Consider the following 22,779-nt stretch of genomic DNA (forward strand, 5'->3'; position numbering starts at 1 on the left):
GGAGAAAAAAAAAACACATTAACAAATAAACATTTGAAAAAAAAAAAAACAAAGCTCATGCAACTGATAAAAACATTTAGTACAAACAAATTTTCCATGTGAAAAACTGCCATAAAAAATATTTTAAGTACGCAGAAAGTGACTTTTTGGTGTTGTTTTCATAAAAAAAAAAACAGTGGCATTAAATGAAAATGTGTTATTAGTTATTATCAGGACTGATGTTTGTTGATGCAACTCAGTGAAATTGACAATGATAATAATATATGGTGCATTTTAAATACTAAATCTGGTATTGAGTATTGCTTTAATCAGTTGCATGAGGGTTGAATGGTGCATTTTTCTGCATTTTTAAAATCAGCCTTAAGGCTGTTTTGACTGTAATTGCCTTCAATTCATTATTAAACCAGAGAGGACACATTCTCTTCTGATATCTGTTGTCACACACAAGACCTATATACAACATATTAACTATAGGAAAAATGACTGATTTTTTTTTTTTGTGTATGTCGTTCTTTATTACAAAAAAACAACAAAAACAAAACAGTGGCAGCATGTAAACAAACAGGAATTTATTAAAATGAAATGAATATTTGGTAGTTATTATCAGGACTGATGTTGGTTGAGAAATGTAACATAGTGAAAGTTGACAATAATATTAATATACTGTATTTTATGGCAGACATGGAGCAGTTCATGTACTAAATCTGGCATGAGTATTGTTTTAATCAGTTGCACGAGGGTCGAATGGTGCATTTTTCTGCATGTTAAAATCCTTCTAGAAGGGACCTTTAAGACCATTTAGACTGTGATTGCCTTCAGTTCGTTATGACACCAGGGAGGACACGTTCCCTCCTGATGTCTGTTATCGCCTCCAAACATTGAGCGCGATGCATCTGAAATAAGCGCACGGTGAACAATGGAGGCGATCCTGTCTTCCCCCTTCGCACTGGCTGAGGCGCCGCTCATCATAACGCACGCTGTGTGTGATGCGCTGCTCCGGTGACGCTGTGTGGCTGCATCAGCGCGTGGCTGCAGCGCGACACTCCGCACAGACGGCTCCGTTATTATCAGCACGGCTCCTTCGCTCGCTCCACCATGGAAACTAAACCGGTCATCACCTGCCTAAAAACCCTCCTCATCGTCTACTCCTTCGTCTTCTGGGTACGTAACCTTTCGCCGTCGTCTTTTTTTTTTTTTTTTTTTTTTTTTAAAAAAGCGGAACCCTGCAGAAAATGATCGCAGTACGCATCCTAATCCACCGTTCTGTGTGAGTGTGTGCGCGTGTGTTTTCGTGGTGCGTGATGAAGGGGTGGACAGCGGCAGCATCATCGACGGAATCACGCCGTTGTTTCGGTCCATTTAGACTTAACGGTCGACGGCGCTAGCTTAAGGCCCCCCCTGCTTTTTTTTTTTAAGCTTTAACGTATGGAGACGGTCGTCTTGTGGTGATGTAACCGGTGTTTAGGGTTACACATATGGTGGGTGCTGGGCGTCAGTGGTGCGAGCAGCACACGGCGCACGTAGCATCATGGTTGTTGTCAGCGAGCGCGGTGGAGGAGGAGGTGAGCGGAACACCGCAGCGCTGTGACTGGGCTGTGTGGACGGCCCGGCCTGTTCTGCTCTGCTCTGCTCTGTGATGATGATGAGGCCCGCTGTGACCACACAACGGTGCTGTACATTCTACTGCTATACATCCTTAAAGGGACCCTGCACCCCTCATACAGATTACACAGACCCAGTGAGGCCATTTGTCTCTGGAGGGGCAACCTGTTTAAGAGTCACACTTGAATGTTATGTGACTAGAATACAACAGGTCTGCAGGAAATATCTGCAGCAAATATGGATACTTCAGTGATTACCTCCTCTGAGGTTGGGCTTTGTATTGGTGGTGCAAAATATAGCACAACGTAGGAGGCCCCGTCTGCAACTAGCAGTTATTTTTTTTAAATGATTGATTCATCTGACAAAAGTTCGCTGGGTTTTGGGTTAGAAATTAGTTTAAAAAATACCTGTCACCCTCGCATGTGTCTTTTCGGTAAGACTTTTTAATAAACATCATTGATGAATGGTGAATTTGTAGTTATTTAAACCTAAATTCATAGCTATTTCACTGTTAAACAACAGTGTACATACAATGTTTTTGTAATTGTTTTAATAAGTACTGTGTAGTTCATCTGTTGACGTTATTTGGATGGCCATTGTTCACACGCTCGATAAATGATTCATGAAGCATTTTCATTGTTTGTCAACAGCCAGATATTATGAACTGAAAGGTGCTATTTGAAAGATGAAGTTGATTTTTTTGAGTCTCATTCCCCACTCATCAAATGATGATGCTCTGGGTTTCCCCTGCTGATTACAGGACGGGCCGGCTGCCCTCCCAAAGCGCCAGTTTTTGACAAGTTGGGAATGAGACACAAAAGTCAACATTTTTTTTTACAAGTAGCACCTTTAAGTTTAATTAGATATAAATGTACCATTTATTGTGATGGTACCATCTTTTTTGTCCAACCAGCAGTCCAAAATCCAAACATTCAGTCTTACTGTTATGCTAGACAAAGAAAAAGCAGCACATCCTCTGATTGAAGAAGCTGGAACCGGAGAGGGGTTTTACCTTTTTGTTTCATAAATGGATGAAATGATTGTCTGAGTAGTTGCCTGTTTCTCCAACATTTTGTGCACAAAGGAAAAAAATTAAGTTAGCACAATAAAACCTTGAAGTGTTTTCGACCAAGCGGGTCTTTGTCGGGCGAACATCCTCGTTGACACAAAGCAGGCGATGAACGGGCAACAAAAAGCACAGCTCCACTTACAATGAATACATTACATGATACAAAATAACACCCACATATCGTTTGTATGAACCTTTTTTTGGGACTTTACAAACGTCTGTGCAGACTGCCTCTCCTTTTCCTTGGCGCACCTGTACCCAGCTGGTCCCTCCCCGTCTCCACCTGATACTTTGCCCACCACATTTACATACTGGATAGTGGAGGGGCCAAACAAAAAAAAAAAAAACACTCGACACACCCTACTAAATTATACAAAACGCAGCACCACAAGAGCCTCAAATTATACCAAAGAGTTGAGATCCTCCTCTGGAGAATTGTTGCAAAGCCTCGCTCTGATTTGGATTCATAAAAAGCTGCATCCACAATGCTAAGCAGGCAGAAAGAATGGATTCTGCCTGCGTTTTCACTGTAATTAACACTCTTTGTAGTCGAGGGTCCTCAGGATTTGAGCCAGCGTATCACTCAGAAAGCATCTCTCGAAACAAATACATTTGGTGACGACTGCTTCCAATTTCGGCGAGGAATGATTTTGAGATTAGCTTGAGAAGTGAAATAGTGCCTCTCATTCACCGTTTGCTCTACAGTGGTTTGGATACAGGCCTTTGTTTACCTTTCCATTACCAGTCGAGTCTTCAAATTTGATGTAGCCGTGTCACATATTAGCGAAGGTAACCGCAATACTGTGTGACTATCGGACGGGCAGTTTGATGTGCCACAAATGTATGTATTGACATTCCTGTTTGCTGGGTTTCTGATAGCAACCACATATAGATATAGCTGGGTAGGTTTTACCCAATAAGAGCACTCGGAAGACATTTATCAGTCCGTAATGTGTTTAGGATCTGAAGGGTTCATTCACTCTGAGGAACTGGAGGAAGTGAAAATAGCTCAACTGCTGCTTCTTGGCCCTGAACAAAAGTAACCCTTTACAGATAGCAGAAGACGGTTGTGATGGAAACACAGAACTGAAATCAAGCCTGATGTGTTCACAAGGGCTTAAAAAGAGAAGAGCTGTGCTGTCTGCCCCCCCCCCAACCGCACTGCAGACATGTTGCCGGTGCCACAGATACGAACTTTTTATATTTAGTCGGGATCGGGCCCGTCTCCTGGCGCTCCCTTACATCCACAGCATCAAGTTTCAGATGTCCAAAGTGCACGAGACTCTCACAGCTCAGTGGCTCTCTCCAGCCCCCGGGGGTGCGAGCAGGGAGAGCTTCACTGGCACAGAGTTCGAATTGGCCTCACTGTCATCAGCTTGTCGCGGCGAATAATGTCCCAAGTGTGAATAGCTACGTCGCCATACTTAGGCGCACACGCACACACACACACACACACACACACACAGGACGGCTGAATGCAGAGCAGGTGGCGGAGCCCGCGTGGTGTCCTCGCCAGCATATTTTGTCATCGCACCTTCTGCTTCTTTATTAGGCTGGAGGAGGAGGAGGAGGAGGAGGAGGAGGAGGAGGGAAGAGAGGGAAGAGGGGGTGACCTGTTTTAAACCCTGTGCTGTAACCAGGGTGGCCAGCCTGGCATTGAATTTCAAACAAAACATGCAAGGGGGTGGGAGGGGGCTCCAGGGACGAGGAGGAGGAGGAGGAGGAGGAGGAGAAAGGGGGTCTGAGGCTGTTTGGGATTCAGCAGCAGACATGGAGTCTAGATATCTCGCCCCTGTTCCTTGATTTCCCTGTCGGCTTTAAAACGAACACTCCAGCGCCGACAAGATGATCCCTTATTTGTGTGCGACGGCAGCTCCTTAAAGGCCAGAGATTTTGCTGCTGATGATATAAACATCATCATCCAGGGCTCCGTTCTCTTTAATGACGGTCACATGCTCTGGCTGTGAGAATCACTGTTAATAGAAGCAGTAGATGTTGTCACTAACGAATCAAATCATTTAGGGATGCATGATAGGATTTTTTTCTCAGCCTGTTAACTGATAACTACCCGACTGTTAGGATAACCAATTAGTCACATTTTTGTGGACAAAATCAAATATCAGGATATTTTTGACCAAATATCTCAATATCAACGTTGTAATATTGGCAAGACTACTGGTACCATCATGAAATATTAACACAATGAGATTTTTGATGCGGGGGTGGGTGAAGGCAAGTGTAAGAGGAGTATTAGAACAAGTAGAACAGTCTCCTGGGTTCGAATGCGAATTTGTTGCATCATAAAATGTGAATGGTGATAGTAAGTTGCTTTGCTGCAGTTGTTATTCTAATGATTAGATGACAGAAGGTGTGTGCGTAACGAATGTGTGGTCGAGCGAGTGGGAGATAGCGGGTGGCGAGACAGTGGCGGCAGAGCAGAGGAGAGGCAGTGTAGAGTTGTCAGTGAGGTAGTAAATTCAAATTTTATGGCTCGTGTCATACGGACTTGCAAATTGATGAGGTGATTTTCTCATTCCTCTCCCTCCCCCCCCCAAAAAAAAACAAACGAATGGCAGTTTGTGACTTAAACAGCTGATTTTGCCACGATGCACTGATTGGAATAAGTTCTAAAACCAGCCACTGGCGACGCTACAGGTTGAGTTGCAGGCGACGCCATCAGCTGACCTGAGACGAGCTGAGACAGTTCACACCGCTACGACCTTCTACTGCAGTGCCCTGAAATGGTTTCATCTCGTTGTGAATGTTTGGTCTGAGCTGGGCTTAAGGTGATATATGGTCTCATATCACAATAACCATAGAATATCGGTAGATCGGGTCAGCATGTACTAGAATGATTGTTTAGGTTGTTTTGCTCACGAAATGCCGAACATTAACTGCCTTCAAATGTGACGATTTGATGCTTTTCTTTGTTGTGTTCGGAAACTGTGTACCTTTGGTACTTTGGGCTGTCAAAAAATCCTCTGACACATCTTAAAATGAGAAACGAATTAATCGAGAATTAGTCAGTAGATTAATGGATAATGACAATAATCATTGGTTGTAGTCCTACTTTGCATTACACTGATATGGCATACGCTGCTGATCAAAGTGTGGTGGCCGGTACGACATTATGTACCATGACACGATATACCGTAGACTGGTCAACCATCAGAGATGTGGGCGTGATGTCAGTATTCGTCCCTTTGATATCTCTGCATGTTCGTCTGATGGTTCTAAGCCTTTTTTGGCTTTTGACCTTATAGAATAGATCGTCCTTCAGATGATATGCAGTCTCAGTAAACTTAGTGTTTATACATACGTAGAATACACGGTGATTTACATTAAACAATATGAAAACCAACCCAGAACACTGCCAGGCCAATAAAAAATGTCAGCCATCTGTGCGCACAGCAGCTCCAGTAGGACAGGAAACAACAGGATGAGGATCGCAGATAAAGAGATTACAAAAACAACCAACTCTTGAGATGATTTTAATTAGAAAATGTAGTGGCTTCTTTGTTTGCTCTGTGCGGTTCAGCTCCATCGAATGTCATGCAACTGGGGATTATCATCTCACATCTCACTGCCCACAAATCGTCAATAGTAGCCATTTATACAGGTTTGGCTTACGTAACAGGAAACCACAGCTACATGTTTAAGCCACAAATACAAGGGGATTGATACATTAGTGATATTGTTGGATAAATCAGTGAGTTTAGTTGAGTTTTTTTTTTTTTTTTGCAAAAATGTAATATAGTGGTTTCTTGGTCTTCTATGATAGTAAACTGTAAATTCTGGGCTTTAGGAAATTATAATGGACATCTCTTTTAGCAATTTGCAGACAGTTTATAGACCAAACGATTGCTCGATAAAATAATAGTGAGCTTAAACCAGCGATATAGTTTTATAGCTTTTCCTTTCTCCCACAGCTGCCATTCACTGTGTTTCAGTGTGTGTTTGTGTGTGTGTGTTTGCTCTCACTGTAACCCTCCTCATCATCTCACACTAAACTCATGGTCCTTGTGTGTAATAGTGTTGATCTGGGAATTCGTGCGTGGATGTTTGCATGAGAAGTTCAGCCAGTAATAGTTGCCGTGGTCGGCTGTAGTTGGCATTCGCAAAACGAAGTCTAAAATAACTACCCGCGCTGCCCAGATTCAGAACAATCCAGCAGTGGAAGAGACCGGCGGAGACTGGGGAACCTTTGCCCGATCATTAAGTGCACACCCTGCCAAATGGGCAAAGTGCAAGTTGTTAGCACGGTAAATAACCTGCGGAGACTTTAAACTATAGTCAGAGCGGGAGTGAGGAACGTTTAATGTGTTCTTCTGTATTGCTGCCATTTTTACACAACGTGACACAAGTCTGAGCTGGAACAGTCACACAAAGAGGCGAAACTTTTGGAGTCTTCCCTCTGCTGTTTCAGTCACACTGGCTCGTTCTCTGCCGAGAGCCTCTTCCTCGTCGCTCGTAGCGGCGTCAGGGTGCACAGAGACGCCCGTACAGCCTGCTCCCTCTCTAACCAGAGGGCCTGGCAGCAGGACGGCGAGCGGCCTCCTCTTGTATGGAAGGAGAGGGTAGTGTGATGAGTTGGCCCCCGCTAGATCATCAGCAGCCGCTCCACACCCCGCTCTCTTCCCAGTGCCAGCAAGACATACCCAGCTGAGACACACGCCGCTTCAGCTGCCTCGTACAACGCGCTCTTTTATCCGCAGCCTTCATTTGAAATGCTAAGAGGGGCGCAACAGGAGGAAGCGTCTCGCCTCGGATCAAAGAGCTTCTTTGACGTGTCCCCTTTCTTTTCCTCTTTTTTCTGCGCGCGCGCGCGCGTGTGTGTGTGTGTGTGTGAGTGCGGGCATATTCATAAAGCAGGTGATCACTATCCCGCACTCCAGATATATTTGTGTCTTCTGTCTCTCGTCTCCTCCTCCTTGCTCTAATTGCTCTCCTTTCTTGTTCCACCTTGATCCTCGTTCTCCTCCTCCTCCCCCACGGCGCCGCGCTGCTAAAACGCCGCTATTGTAACATCGCAAAAAAAGCACAAAGATAAAGGCCTGTTCCCTGCTTTCATTCTGTTCCCTGTGCTCTCTCTGTTACATCCATCTCTCCAACCCCCTCCGCCCTCCAGATAACAGGAGCCATCCTGCTGGCGGTGGGAGTATGGGGGAAGTTGATGCTGGGCCCGTACATCTCTCTGATAGCCGACAACTCCACCAACGCCCCGTACGTCCTCATTGGCACCGGGACCGTCATCATCGTTTTTGGCCTGTTCGGATGCTTCGCCACCTGCAGAGGAAGCCCATGGATGCTGAAGCTGGTGAGAGGTTGCCGGAGGAAGGGTGGGGTGTCCTGTTGCAGTAGGAGAGAAGTAGTATTGTGGATGCTGATTAATTAGCCTCAGGTCACATGATAAAGGGAATAATGGCTGACCTCTATCCTGTGGAGAGGGATCTGAAATCCAATAGATGCTGCAGGGCAATTTACTCAGTTAATGGTGGTCAAGTGTGTGTGTGTGTGTGTGTGTGTGGTGTGTGTGCACAGGCAAATGATACAGGCAGAGGGTTTTTATGCAAACTATGCAAATCTCCCCTCCTTTTCTCTCTCCGTAGTATGCCATGTTTCTGTCGCTGGTCTTCCTCGCTGAGTTAGTGGCTGGGATCTCTGGATTCGTGTTTCGCCACGAGGTCAGCATCCGATTCACTGTTTAACCAATTATAAGTCCAACACTACAGCCGTGCAAAGCGCCCCTATGCTGTTAACGTGTGTGATTATGTGCGTCTGTCTGCATGCTGCAGATAAAAGGAACCTTTCACAGGACATACACCGACGCCGTCCTGAACTACAACGCAGAGGATGAGGCGAGCCGCGCCGTTGATAACCTGCAGCACAGGGTAAGTCCCTGTGACGTGAAATCATCAAACAGCTAATAAACGTATCGGCAACAAACCAAAACACCGCCCTTAATGCAAATAGTTCGCAAAAGGACTAGCAGTTGTATCTTTTCTCTAATTGTCAGCCAATCTCCCGAGAAGGCCAAAAAGAAGAAACCTTTATTTTGAAGGGGTGTGCATAAGCTTGACATGACACCCATCTTAGACATGACTGCTGTCATTCAGTGTCAGTCCATCAGTAATGTCACTTTGAATGAAAGGTTGATTGTCTGAGATGTCTTTGCAATCACAACTTGACATTAACCAAGACAACAATGTTGCTGCTGTTAGCTCACCAGTTCGGTTAGCGGAGGAGCTAGCACTCGTATTTGGTGACTTAGCTCCGGAGACATCAGTAGTCAAATCAGACAAGGAAACAAGAAATAAACCACCAACAAAAGAATTATCTGTCATGATACTATAAATACTGTTTTAGGAAATGATTTAGCCAAAAAAAAAAATGAACCCCAATTTCTGTGACATGATTTTAAAGCTTTATGCTGTCTATAAGAAGTAATAGGGCCTAAGGGATACAGACAAGGTCAGGAAGTCGGAAACTATTCAGAGGAAGACAGACACATTGTTATTTTGGTCTTCACGGGGGATTTGTATTTCCAAAAATGTGAAACCGTATCCGCCTTGTGTTTCAATCCTCATCTGCTCTCAATGCCCTCTTTTTTCTGTACATTTATAGCTGCGCTGCTGTGGAGTTACTAACTACACCAGTTGGTTCGGCAGTGTGTATTACCCATCCAACGGCATTCCTGCCAGCTGCTGCTTTAACTCCTCCGACTGCAACCCAGAAGACCTCCGCAATGCAACTCTAGCTCCGAGCAAGGTTTTCCACCAGGTCAGTATGTCAGGTTGTGTCTCTCTGCCTCTGGCCCGTCTGCCGCTAGGTTATTTATGTCCTCTATATGTGCTCTATAAAGAAGGTGTGTTTACATCTGACAGCTCCTCACTCACTTTTTCAAACCAATCTCCCGCTTCCGCACTCTAACAGTTGACTCAGATATTCTCCCAGACATCCATCTTGCCCCTAATTTGCACATATAACATTTCCCTGTCCCCTCCGCAAACTAACCTGCCGCCTGTGTTTCAGGGCTGCTATGAACTGGTCACTTCATTCATGGAAACCAACATGGCCATTATTGCCGGAGTGACGTTTGGGATTGCTTTCTCACAGGTAAGAGCTGAAAACACTGAATGTTTTGCAGGTGATGGTGTGCAAATAAAAAGTGTTTAAGCATTGATAATCCATGTTTGAATGTGGCGACGTGATGGCTGCAAACACAAGTTCAACAGACACAACTTACATTCCTCTCTACGCTGTTTGCTGCCAGCTTCGGTTTGACTGGAATTCCATAGGAAAAAAGAGATTGTGTTAATTGTTTTTATCTGCATTTTTTGTGGATAAAATTGTAATATCGAGAAAAGCACAGGTTTAAAGGATAGCTTCAATGACTTCAGTGATGTCTGCATTCCATTTTGTTCCTGTAGTGCCAGAGTCCTGGTAGTTTGCGTGACTGTCCAGATGTACATAGATTAGAGATTTAATTCATATGCCTTCAACAGGACCATGTTTTTTCATCACTATGACAAGTCTGCTGGGAAAAAGGCCCATTACAAGAAACAAGAAGCTGTTAACCTCTAAGAACCCCCAGACTGTTTCTGGGCTTTTAGCACTCCCATCACATTTTTTAATCACAGTGATCGTGATTTTTGTTACTTTTCCTCCCAGAAGTGTTTCTTGCAGACAGTTTGGTCAAGGACCATCAGAAATGAATTAATTCAACAATAATTTCTGTTTAATTATGGCTTTTTTGATGAAAACAGTTCTCCTTTTCTTCATCTTGTTCATATAAACAAATGCATGCACACTAACCATGTCAGAAAGAGGAAGGAGATTCTAGTCAGGAGAGCATCGTTTACAATAGTAATGTGTAGGTTTTACAGGAAGTGACATCTTGATCGTGAGAAAATGTCAGTCCAGATATCTTTCAACCCGTTACATGAATGAAATAAACCAGAGGTGTTTCCTGTGTGTCTTTCAGCTGATTGGCATGTTGCTGGCCTGCTGTCTGTCCAGGATCATCACAGCCAATCAGTATGAGATGGTCTAGCTGATGTGACGTGGCAGGTGAGACACATTTAAAGACGCACACTCACTTTTATGTCAACAATAAGTCTCGTAGTTATGATTTGAGGATTTGCCTTGAAGTGACAAACCCCCACTAGAATTTTAACACATCTCTACAAATTGTTTCAGCACCGTATAGCACAGTTTCTTAGTGTTAGAGCTTTACAGATTTGTTTCATCGTCACCATTCTCGTTAGCTGGCTTTTTAAGCAAAAAAAACTCTGTTGAGCCTACTGTACGCTACCTGCCCAAGACCCAACCATCAGATATACAAGGATAGCAACTAGCTAGTGAACATTGTGGATTATCAGCAGCTATAAAGCCTGATATTTCCCTCAGGAGCTGGTGGGCGCTTAAACAGAGCTGAAAGAAAAGTCAGAATTGGACTTAAATGTCATCATGTGGCCTGAAACAAAACTAAATACACATGTTGATTTGTGATTACTGGGTGTGTAAATAGGCAATTGCTGCCAACATTGTCAACATAAAATGCCAATGTTTTTATCTTGTTCTGCCGCCCCCAAGTGGCCATACAATGAACACAGTGACTGCAGGCTAATACAAACACATCTAACTCATCTGTCCGTGTGGTTTTTGTCTTTTTAGGGAGATGCAGAGAAGAAGAGACAAAGAGCTTTGACACATGACAAGAGTAAATTCCCGAAAACACTATCACATGTCTGTTTTGGAATTTACCTCCCTCCGTCTCTCTGCCTGTGATCTTTATGTAATATCTTAATGTATCCTATTGTAAAGCACCATTCCTTGACTCACTGCTGTTGCATCAAATCGCTCTATATCACACATCACACTGCTGCTTGATGTAAATGTCGCTCATTAGCACGTATCTCGGATCAGTGCGGCCTACGACCCACGACGAGCAGGTACACCAGGGTTGTCGGAGTTGACAGCGGTGTTGGTCTCAGATAGGCGATTGGGTGCAACTTGGCTTCTCAGTTGGTTGCAGCATGCTTCACCGACCGTCATCAGAGGACCACTGCACATCTTTGTACAGAATGACATTACTAAAGCTTGAAAGTAATACTTTAATAGATAGTTTTAGTTTTGCATTTGACTTTGCTATTGCTCACCATTGTATATTCCTATGGTTGTTACATTTTGTGAACTGATTTTGTGCACTGAGGACGATGTTTTAAGTTTATACGAAAAATAAGGAAACTGACAAAGGAAAAAGGGAGAACTGTGTAAGTATTTTTACCTGTAGACGAGGCCCGTCTTTTTTTGACCCGATATTTTAACTTAATAGCAAATTATGAGATACGTTACATGCTAAAATTGTAATTCAGTATCAGTTGAAGCTTTAATCTGGGATAAATACGCAACAACCTTTTTCAAACTCCCCCAGTAACTTAAATAATGCTAAATGATGCTCCTCTGCCTAATTTACAGCCACTTACAATGATGCTGAAAGAAACTCAATTGGTTTTGGGGTTAAATGAAATATACTCATCAACCAAAACAAAGAATTAAGCTTAAGACTGAAGGCCTGGTCACACCAGAAAGTTAGCAGACATGCCATCTTGATCGCTAACAGGACAACAACAGTTAATTTAAGAGGCGGAGTTTAACCAATCTTGTCTCATAACTGTCTGAAAGCCATCCCCATGTATTAACAGTGGTGGTTAAAGGTCTAGTTTGTAGGATTTAGGGGCAGCTATTGGCAGAAATGGAATATGATATTCATAATTAGGTTTCCATTAGGTTTTAACCACATGAAACTAAGATTTTTTTGTCTTCATTGCCTTACAGTGAGCCTTTCATATCAACAGCGGGTGTGGGTCTTTGTCCACGCATGTTTCTCCAGCTGCCCAGAAATCACAAACCAAACACTAACTCTAGAGAGGGCCTTTTTAAGAGTAGAGGGGTACTCAGTTGGTTGCAATCCACAATCTCACTGCTAGATAGCACTACATCCTATACACTGGTCCTTTAAATCAAAGTGGATGATGCAAGACAGCTAATCTGCTCCAATAGCTCACCCAGTAGTCTATCAGTTCTGTTAATACATGTCGAGATTGATTCTATACGTCATTGGTGCAAATTCACCATACAAAGTTGAACTTGACATTGAAAATTTGCACAGATTTACTCTAATATTTAGTCTCCACTAGTGAATCCACTCACTACAGTAATGTATCACTATTAACAATCAGGCCTATAACAGTGAGTTATGTTTAAAGTCTGTAAGGCAGCTGTGTCTCTAGCTGTTAGGGCAGCCACACTTGAAGACAAGGTGAAAACCTTGCTGTCATGTTAGAGAGTGATGTAGGGAAGCCCGTTTCCGTCCATTAGAGAAGAAAATATAGATGAAAACTGAGTTTGATAAAAAAATATTCCCTTGGTAAGTCATAAGTATGAAATAAAGCAGTCAAAATGATAAGAGAAAAGTAATAAATATGAGGTTAAAAGTCAAAATGATGATATTTTATTTCATAATTATGACTGGCAATGGGAATGTTTTTTTTTTTTTTTATCAAGGCTAATTTTACATTCGTTTTTGTCTTTAACCGGCAGAAATGGGCTTTCGTAGATGGTAAAGAACCTTGATGTGACATTGGAAGCTGTGTGAAGAAGGAAGATGAGAGATTTAGGTTTAAATCCTGCCAATTTGTCACACGTTCCACGCACCAGGTCAACCTGAAGAACTGACTCAATTCCGACATGTCCGCACATAAATATGCTTTTAAGACCAAGCTAAACGGATGAAAATCACATTTTGCTGAGCTCTTTTGGTTAAGTGTCTCACACTGCAGTGACATAGAGGTGTGCCTGATCTGACTACAGGTGCAACAAAAACCAGGATTCTGGTTGTTGGCACGCCTTTCAACCCCAAGAGGTCAAAGAAACACTGATTTCAGCCGATGAGGGTCGCAAATTGTTTTCCTCTGGCGGAACAGATTGCCAGCCATGTGTTACAGAGAGAGAAAGTCGACGTTAGAGATACGCAGGACTCCAACAGTGCTCATCTAGTATTTACAGCCTTCTATGTAGTGCATACACATGCTTTCATCATCATCATCATCTGTAGATATTTACTGGAAATGTAATTTATATGATGTAATGTTTCTCATCCTAATATGCTAATCAGTATAAATGTTGTGTCACGGTTTTGATTCCGCACTCTGTGCTGTTGATCTGTATTTGTTTGATAGTTTATAGGATAATCGCACTGAAAAAAATAATTGTGGCCAATGTTTTGTTGAGAGTGACGTGCACCCGTTTCAATTTAGCTGTATTTTTATTACGGTTTGGTTGGCATTACGTTTACAGTTTCACCAAGTGATTTCCTATCTCTCTTTCGGCATGCGTGTGAGTGTGTGCCATTTAGTTCTTTATTTTCATTTGTCTCTTTAACCACGAGTGTGTATTCTCTTCGAATGACATGGTGTGTGTGAGCGTGTGTGAGCGAGAGAGAGAGAGAGAGAGTGTCTAAATTTTGTGGATCCTGTTGTATTCACTTTTGGTCAGTATTTGGTTGTGGCTTTTCAAACCCTTATTGCTTTTTAAAGCTGTACATTTATTTAGTGAATGTATGTTTTTCCGACACTCTGAAACTAATTCTTCCTTCCCCCCAAACTGATACTGTCCTGTAAATACTAAATTGTAATACCATCCTGCTTACACATGGGGTCACCAGACACTCTAGAACAACTGCACCCTGCTGTCTACTATTGACAAAGTCACCATCAGTGGTCTTATTATCAATAAATATACAGAATAACACGTTTGTTTGGTGTTTGTTCATTTTCCTGTGATGGAGACTGCTCTAGAAATATGAAATAAATCATTAAAACTGTTTTATTACGTGTTTTTACCAAATCTCTACACTGTGAGCGATGGTTGTGCTGGCCTACATCACTTCACAGGATTGCTTCTGGGGGTTGAAACCTTTTTTATGGTGGTTAACTTGGTGGTTAAAAAAAGAACAGTTTTTTTTATGGTGTTTTATCATTTGTAAGATATATAAAAGTGATCATTTGGGCTGTTTCCACACACATTAATTAGGCCAAGTTATATTTTTTGCTTCTGGGTTAGTGGTCGAAGAGGTCAGGTTGGAGGTTAAAGCGTGCTGATAGAAGGCTAAGTAGTGTGGATAAAGGTATGTGTGGGCAGGTGGGTGTACTTCACCTGACCGTAGGATTCAAGCAGCAAAGAACAAGGACAAGAAAATCCATCGAGGGCATGGTGTCACACTCTCTACGGGACAACCAAAACATGGAGCTTGTAGCTAAAACAAATACAGAAAAATAATCTTCATACCCTTACCAAACTGGTGAAAAATACACAAGTCCACAATCAAACCAGTGTTAGCGTTAGGGAGAGAACTCTGTGTTTGCAGTGTCGGTTCCCTGACAAACTATGAGAAAGGAGAAAACAACAACCCTTCACACACTTAGAAACATTAGAAACAGGACAAACAACGGACACTGGGTTAAATTAAGCAAACTTACAGTTTATAATTAGGGGGAGATGGCAGAGAGAATTTCCCTCATTCCAAGACAGACAGATGTGCACTAGATGTTGTGGCAGAGTATCTGGTTACCATGAGCAACCCACAACTGAGGGAGATTGACACTATAATACAAACTGTGTGACCACAACCTTCAACTGGGACACAGACAAACCAGGAGGAATCCAGAGTAAACACGCAGTCTTTTTTGCCAACGCTTGGCGATGACAAAGGAATCCTTTCTGCAGCACTGCATGAGCACATAAGAACCACGTCTGTTTTACCCCAAAAAAAACAAAAAAAGAAAACATAACACAAACACCAAGAAGTTGGCATACTTTCAGGCCAAAATGAAATAAGCTATTTATTTTGGGGAACAAAAGACAGCCTTTGATGCGCAAAATGTCACAACCTGAGGGGAAACCAGCGGAACAACACAAGAGACTCTGACTCATGTTTATCATATACAAGTTATTCTTTGATTTCATCCTTTGTTCGTACAATAAAGTGTGTTGTTTGTTGCATAATAACACATTTTTGGCTTTATTTTATTGGTTTGCACATATACAACATTTATATACACATACGTACAATGTACAAACACCCTCAGAGGCCCCGTTCAGACCTGGTATTACAAAGTGTCCTGAGTGATCTAAACACAGGTGGAGAGCGCTAAGTCTGTCAGTTCATTGACATGCGTCTTGACATGTGTCTCCAGTGCCAACTTTAAACATGTGCACCACTGGGACAAAACAAAGACAGAACTTCGTGTATGACATTTGGCGAATTTACTAGAAGGCCTAAATACTGAAGAATTTCTTACACAGTTTCTCCTAAGAAACTCTTTTTCTCATTTCTCCGGCTAAGAGTTTGGGTTTCTGTTAACTGTGTTCGTCAAATTTGACATGTTAACCGTCACTAAAATATTGTCTTCTTTCATAAATCGGGTGTAAAATCAGTTGACACAGTGTTGTTCGAACAGCGGCTAAATGCTGCCAGCAACGACAGCCGACACGTCACAAAGAAAGAAACGACGTCATGCATTGCATTTGCCTCCCAGTCCACCTCTTAATGTGACCTCAATGCTTCTTGGGTGCATTCACACTTCTACTCAGAGCTGTCAGCTTGTGATCGGATCAGGAGGGAAGGATGTCCTGATCAGGTGTGGACAGCATTAAAAGAAAGAGAAAGAAGGAAGAAAAAAACGCTCAAAGGATGAGAGAGAGCGAGAGAAGAGAAGATTCCTCATACTCAGAAGAGAAGAGGAAAAAAAGATTCTTATTTTGAAAAACTGTGACAGATTTTTTTTTTTTATGTCGAACATCTCGAGGCCGGTCGCTTCATGACATCACTGAGTACCATTCTAGTCCACATGATGGCGCTTGGGTATCAGCGGAAAACGGAGCTGCGGGAGAGAGAACAAAGTGTGTGACAGACGTGAGCGCCGCACACATTCTCCGTCTTTCTCCGTCCGCCTTGTCTCCTGCGCCGCCTCCGCCGCCGCTGCTGCGGGCTGCATCGGAAACAAGGGCCGGAAAGGCGGCGGGGAGGCGGATGAGAGAGGCTGATACTCGCGGGGAGATCGCGCTAACCGGCCTCGCTCCAATCTCGTTAACGCAAATTACCGGCAGAGCGGCGCGGCAGTGGGTCCGCTAATGGAGCGTGCGTGCCGCTGGCTCCCGCGCCCTGCACACCACCCCCTCCACCCCCGCTCCCCACCCCGCCCCTCGCCTCCGCCTCCTGAATACACTTAATGGGTTATAGGCTAGAGGGAGGCATCCACCGGGGAAGCGCTATTACTCACGCAGGCGTACGCGTGCGCACGCGCGCGCGCGCGCGCGCACACACACACACACACACACACACACACATACATACACACACACACACACACACAAACCCCGGACTCGAGAGCGCACCGACGCGTTCAAGTGCAGCCGGTATGATTAGGGAAAAGAAGGCGGGTTGCAATCACTGCATTTTTCCGCTTTCAGTCGTGAGTGTTTATGAGTCAGAGGCCTTTAAAGAAATGGCTGAAACACACATGTGGTGTCGTGTAATCATAAAGGACACACGCGGCATTTCCGGATTAAAAGGCTTTGAAACAGCGTGTAGACGTTCAGGAGAATCAATCAAGAGAAGCAAATATACAGTAAAATGTAGGTCTAATGTAATGGTGGTGGGAAATGTGCAGCCTCGCACGCGTGAGACGTTTTCTATCTTAGCGTGGTCAAAGCTTCACGTTCGGAGTAGGGTGTCCGAGGTATTTGAATCATGATCACAGTAGGCTATTTATAAAACACTGGTGATGGTCCAGTTTAAAAAACGTGGGAGACGATTTGTAGAGCAGCCGTCACCGCCAGGGAATGAAAGTCCGACTGCTAAATTGATCGTCTTAAATTACATGTCTATACAAACCCAAGCTTAGAAAAACTGTTCTTAAACTTGCCAGAAAATAAAGCGTATATACTAAAAAAAAAAAAAAAACAAGATTTCTGCTATAGAACGTCTAAAAACAACTCGAGCGTGTATATTTTGTGGAGTTGTGTGCTTACATTATTCTAAATGTTTCCAAGGATGCTCAAACCCAGAGAAGTCCACAGGTTTATGGTAAATTTAGGAAGTCGGCGAACAACACTTAACTCTACAAGAATAAAACTTTATAGCATTATCTCACCTGTGAACATTTGTGCCTCGTCTGAGAGATTTCCATCAGCAGAGGCGGTTGTTTAACGGCGTGTGCATCAACGGTGACACGAGTTGGACCTGAGGATCGTTTGAGTCTGTTCATGTTACACTACTTTACTGTACATTAGCCGGGCAGCTATAGGATGCAACGACACACCGAGAGCGTGTGTATATGCGTGTTTAAATTCTGGTCAGATCTCACTGAACTCAGCACTCATCAGAGACTCGAGCTCTCTCCCGTCCTTTCCACCCTCTTCTCTGTAGTGTCGTTACTTCAGCCTCAAAGGTCACCGACTCAAGTGACATCACTTGAGTCAGTGTACCAGACTTCACACAGCTCCCTCTTGAGACAAAAAGGCTTTACACAGCTCCAACCCCCCCCCAACATATGCACTCATACTGAAGATCCTGAGACGCACTTTGATGTAAGATTGGCGGATTTCCCCTTTAAGTAGACCAAGTCAGCATGGCTTAACAGGCCCTTTTCACAGAAGACACTGTCGACAGGTCGCACCGTGAGAGTGAGATGACGGCTTAATTTCAATTCAGTTCCAGGATCCTGGTTGTGTGCGTTCAGGTTTACTGTCACACTGTCATGACTTCCTGGAGCGTGGGGGTAGAACAGAGTCAATCTTAACCTTACGAGTAACACCTGAGCATTGAGCACTGTAGCAAGTTGCAAAGTCTGCAGTGAAAGGGGGAATGTTGAACAGTTTAGGATACTCGCCGCCTTAATTAGGCAAGACAAAGACCACAAATAATGATCGGCAGGATTTCCTTTTTCATCACCATGCCATTTTGAGCAAAGTAACAAGTGTCTGATTGAACAAACAACACCACATTACAATGTAAAAACAATAAAAGATGTCATATCCCTGACTCAACGAGGGATTTCAATAAAGCACAGTCTCGTCGTTACTGGCATTCAGTTGCGCTTTTACCTCTTTACCAATCTACACATCAGGCGCTTTGAGCTGAAACACACAAAACATGGAGAAACATAGTGAATCCTCTTCTGGGCCTGAAAGGATGGGTTTTTCCAAGTCTCTCTTAAAAGAAGGTCATCCGCCGGTGTTTACATTTCCTCTTTGCGTTTCCACAGACAGCTTCACTGTTCAGCTGTAGTGGAAGGATAGTAACAAAACCAGGGAATATGGCACCTGAAAGAGAGTTAATCTGGAAGATATCCACTCGATCTGTCGAACTAAGATCGCTGGAGCCTCATGTTAAAGCTGCTGTTCGTGTTACTTTCTTGTTAAAATAAGAGTTAGACTGAGCCATATTCCAGCAATCTAACTTCAGTGAGAGGGTAGGACCACAGCGTCACATTCGTGTTTACCTCAAAACACACGTTTTTTTTGACACGATGAGTTTTGTTTGCGGTCAGCACCTACATTACGTCTGGCACGCTGATATTTGTATATACCACAGTGCTGATGAAGTTTCTCAGTCATCCAGGTCATGGTAAATCTTGGCGCTTTATCGTAGTCAACTGGACTTTCAGTTTCATCCACGCGGCTTCTTCAGTTCTTACTAACTGGATATGAGTTGGCTGGCTTTTACACTCTGCCTCTCCCTCACAGAGTCACTAAGGACACGTGTGAGCTCTGAGTTTCAGAGTCGTTAAGGCCAATTAGTTGGTCAATTTCAATTATTCACCACAGTGTTGTTGCACTCAGAACCTGTGGGGGGGCACCAAATCGCACAAAATGCCAATTTCTACATAGTGTTGCTTTGAGTTGCAAGTCCTCAAAACAATCACTTGAGTCCAAGTCACAATGAATCCAGTCCACATCTTGGTTTGATAGCCACCAATGTGTTTCAGTTGGAAAATCTAAAACTTCTCAGCAGGTTGATCAAATCTTCCATATCATGAGACTCAGGTGATGAACCAATAGCTGTTGTTCGTTTAATGGGAATGTCTGGGACTTGTAGAGAGGGACCGACACGCTTCTGGTGCCACACACATTGGTGCTCATGTGCTACACTGAGTGCTGCTCATCAGCAGAATAATTTGTTTTAGTGAACATTATCGGCCTCGAATCATAACATTAAGTGGTTCGTGTGGCTCTGCAGATAAGAAATGTGTTTTCAAATGGCAATTTGATCAGATTAGAAATCTTATTAAATCTTCGGCAGGAATTACTCCACTGCTATAATATGATCTTTTTTATGAATTCCATTTTCAAAAACTTGCAGAGGGACCACTTACTCTTTCCCTCTTTCAAACTCACACACACAGAAACGGTCTCTCCTCTCCACCACAGCGATACCTCATTTCACTACCTTATAAAGTAATGTGCGGGAGCAGGGCTGTCCAGCTCCACCCGTCTGTTTGTGATGTGAGTTGTTGTCGCTGTTGTTGTTTCTAATTGCTGTTGCTGCCTCACCTCCAGCTTCCCTGCTGAATCGAGACACCCGTGCCTCACGCTTTCCAGCGACATGCAGCTGTGATGACAAGTACTAGAGTTCCCACTCAAGTTGCCTGTTCCTATAGTGCTGCGCCCCACTCCTACGACCCCCCCACCTCCCTCCACTTCCTCCTCTCCCCTCTCTCTCTTTCTTTGAAGCCTTGTGGGATGATGATGACACCCGCCGTAATCGGTGGATGCTCAGCTTTCTGACATGACACACAATTGAGAGAAACCCTTCCGACCCGATCCAGGTTTCATTGTTGCATTCAGGCACGGCGTGTCCTCTGACAAGTGGAGGGGGCCTCTCACAGGAGAATAGAGGAAGTCAGTGAGGTGGGGCCTTGATTGACAGCCCTGTTGAAAAAGCAAAACCCGCTCCTGTTCCTATCTGATCTCTGCTCAGCAGTGGTGCACATTTGCTCTGCTGACCTCCTTTTTTTCCCCCCCGCTCCCTAACTGGATTGTGTTTGCGTAGCTTTGCTTCGGAGGCAGATTTGGGATTTAGGGGATTTGGGTAGAGTGGGAGAGTGACCAGACCTCAGGCAGCGGTGGAAATTACATAATTACATTTTCTCAAATGCAGTATTTAAGTACACTGCTGAGGAACTTATGGCCTACTTTAGTTTAGTATCACCACTTTGTTTTATACTACTATTGGACATTCCACTATATTCATTGGACAGCTGCAGTTACTAGTTATTTGGCGGATTAAGATTTTAGATAAAGTCCTATGAACATATTATGACATATGATGATTTTTTTTTTTTCAACTAACACAATAGCATAGAAATAGTGATTACAGTAAAATCAGATGCACTAAATATTTACGCATCAGTGTTAATAATCTGATAATTTTTCACAACTTATAGCAGATACAAGAAAACTTTACGTTTCTTTATGTTGTTTATGTTTCATTTCATGTTGTGACGGCTCTGTGCTTACGGTCTGGTTCGGTTTAGGCACAAAGACCACTTGGGCAGGACTAGGAGAAAATCCTGTTTTGGCTCAAAATAGATGGTGTTGTCAACACAAACTCGGCTCGGAAATGTCCCCACGTCTTGTCAGAAACATCACATGATTTCGAGGTTACAAATGTCCGTCTCAAACAGTCGCCTCTCCTCTGGTGGACTTTTCACCTTGCCGTATCGTGGTAAATGTTGATATGATACATGTGAAGCGTATCTGTGGTTAGCAGAAACGTACGATGGCAACATTTTATCACGTGGCGACTAGCGACGTTAATATGATAATAGAACACCGACAGTTGTGCTGCCTTTGAGGTACTTTTACTTTTGATGCTTCAACTGCATTTGTTTACTTAATTTTACTTCGGTAGATATCTTTTAGCTCTGCTTCCACCACAGTAACTAACCTCATTTAAGTACTGCAATTCAGAGGCACTTCTACTTGAGTGTTTCAATTTGACGCCACTTTACACTTGCACTAAATTTCAGAGGAAAACGTTCCCAACAATGTGATCAAAAATTTTAAAATCTGATCCACCTTGGGACCTCAACAAGCTGCAACATTAAAATGCTGCTTACATATTAATGAATTACTTGTTTTAATCTAAATACATTGTGTGTGATGAGAATAATGACGATTGACAGGTTGCTTGCAGAGTGAATACATTTGATATTTCAAGCATATTCTCCTGATAATCACAGCGTAGAAAGGCTGCTTTTTAATATTCAAATCAAACAAATAGGTCTTTCACAGCTGGCTCCAGGACAAGTACTTCTGGTATAAATGCATAAAGACACCAGACATAAACTAAGAGGAGACGGAAGTAGGCTGGGCCAGAGACAGAGAGAGAAAACTAACCCAGCTGGTTTTTCCATCCATGTTTCGCATTCCCCCCATTCTTGTAGAGCGACAGTTTTTGAACAGTGATTCATTGGCTGGTATCTGGAACAAACTGTGCTCATAGACGACTCCTCATGGGCACGGAGTATCAGTCAGCTCTTCTTCCTATGCCAGCCTGCCTTCCCTGTCTTCGTATCACGCGTCTATCCCTTACTGCAGCGTGGATCTATTTTAAACCTCACTCAGTATGAATCAGTCAGACATGTTTTTGATTGAACACTAGACAGGTGCATTTCTTTTTGTTGATGGTCCAACAGTGAAAAACATGTTGCTGTGGCTTCCAGTCTGACCAGAAGTGTTTACGGAGGCTCGGATTTCAGACTGCGCTTCCTCCACCAGTGCACGTCCTCCATGCACTACCAGCGGTGGGCTATTTCTGTGCGGGCGTCCCCCTGTTTCCAGGCACGGAGAGTTACAAGAGTTGGGGGAAATCAGCTCCACCATCACTGCCGGAAACTGGCTGGCTGGTGTAACAGTTTGGTTTTAAGTGTAATCTTAAAAGCTCGTCAGTGACTAGCTTAGACTTACGTTACTGTGAGGGGAGATAATCAGGCCAGTAATGTGGCGCTCAGTAAAGAGTGAATTTACTGTGCTTTAAT

The 22,779-nt window shown here is 43.4% G+C and overlaps 1 protein-coding gene across 1 annotated transcript; it reads left to right on the forward strand.

Moving 5' to 3' along the window:
• The first annotated feature begins 987 nt into the window (after positions 1–987).
• Positions 988–14,485, forward strand: tspan7 (tetraspanin 7). Its single transcript, XM_030428462.1, has 8 exons — positions 988–1,161; positions 7,800–7,988; positions 8,281–8,355; positions 8,467–8,562; positions 9,296–9,451; positions 9,704–9,787; positions 10,656–10,741; positions 11,348–14,485. The coding sequence occupies exons 1-7, from the start codon at positions 1,096–1,098 to the stop codon at positions 10,722–10,724; spliced, it is 735 nt and encodes a 244-aa protein (XP_030284322.1). The 5' UTR covers positions 988–1,095; the 3' UTR covers positions 10,725–10,741; positions 11,348–14,485.
• Positions 14,486–22,779: the final 8,294 nt, after the last annotated feature.

The sequence above is a fragment of the Sparus aurata genome, chromosome 9 (assembly GCF_900880675.1).
Source record: "Sparus aurata chromosome 9, fSpaAur1.1, whole genome shotgun sequence".
Classification (NCBI taxonomy): Eukaryota; Metazoa; Chordata; class Actinopteri; order Spariformes; family Sparidae; genus Sparus; species Sparus aurata.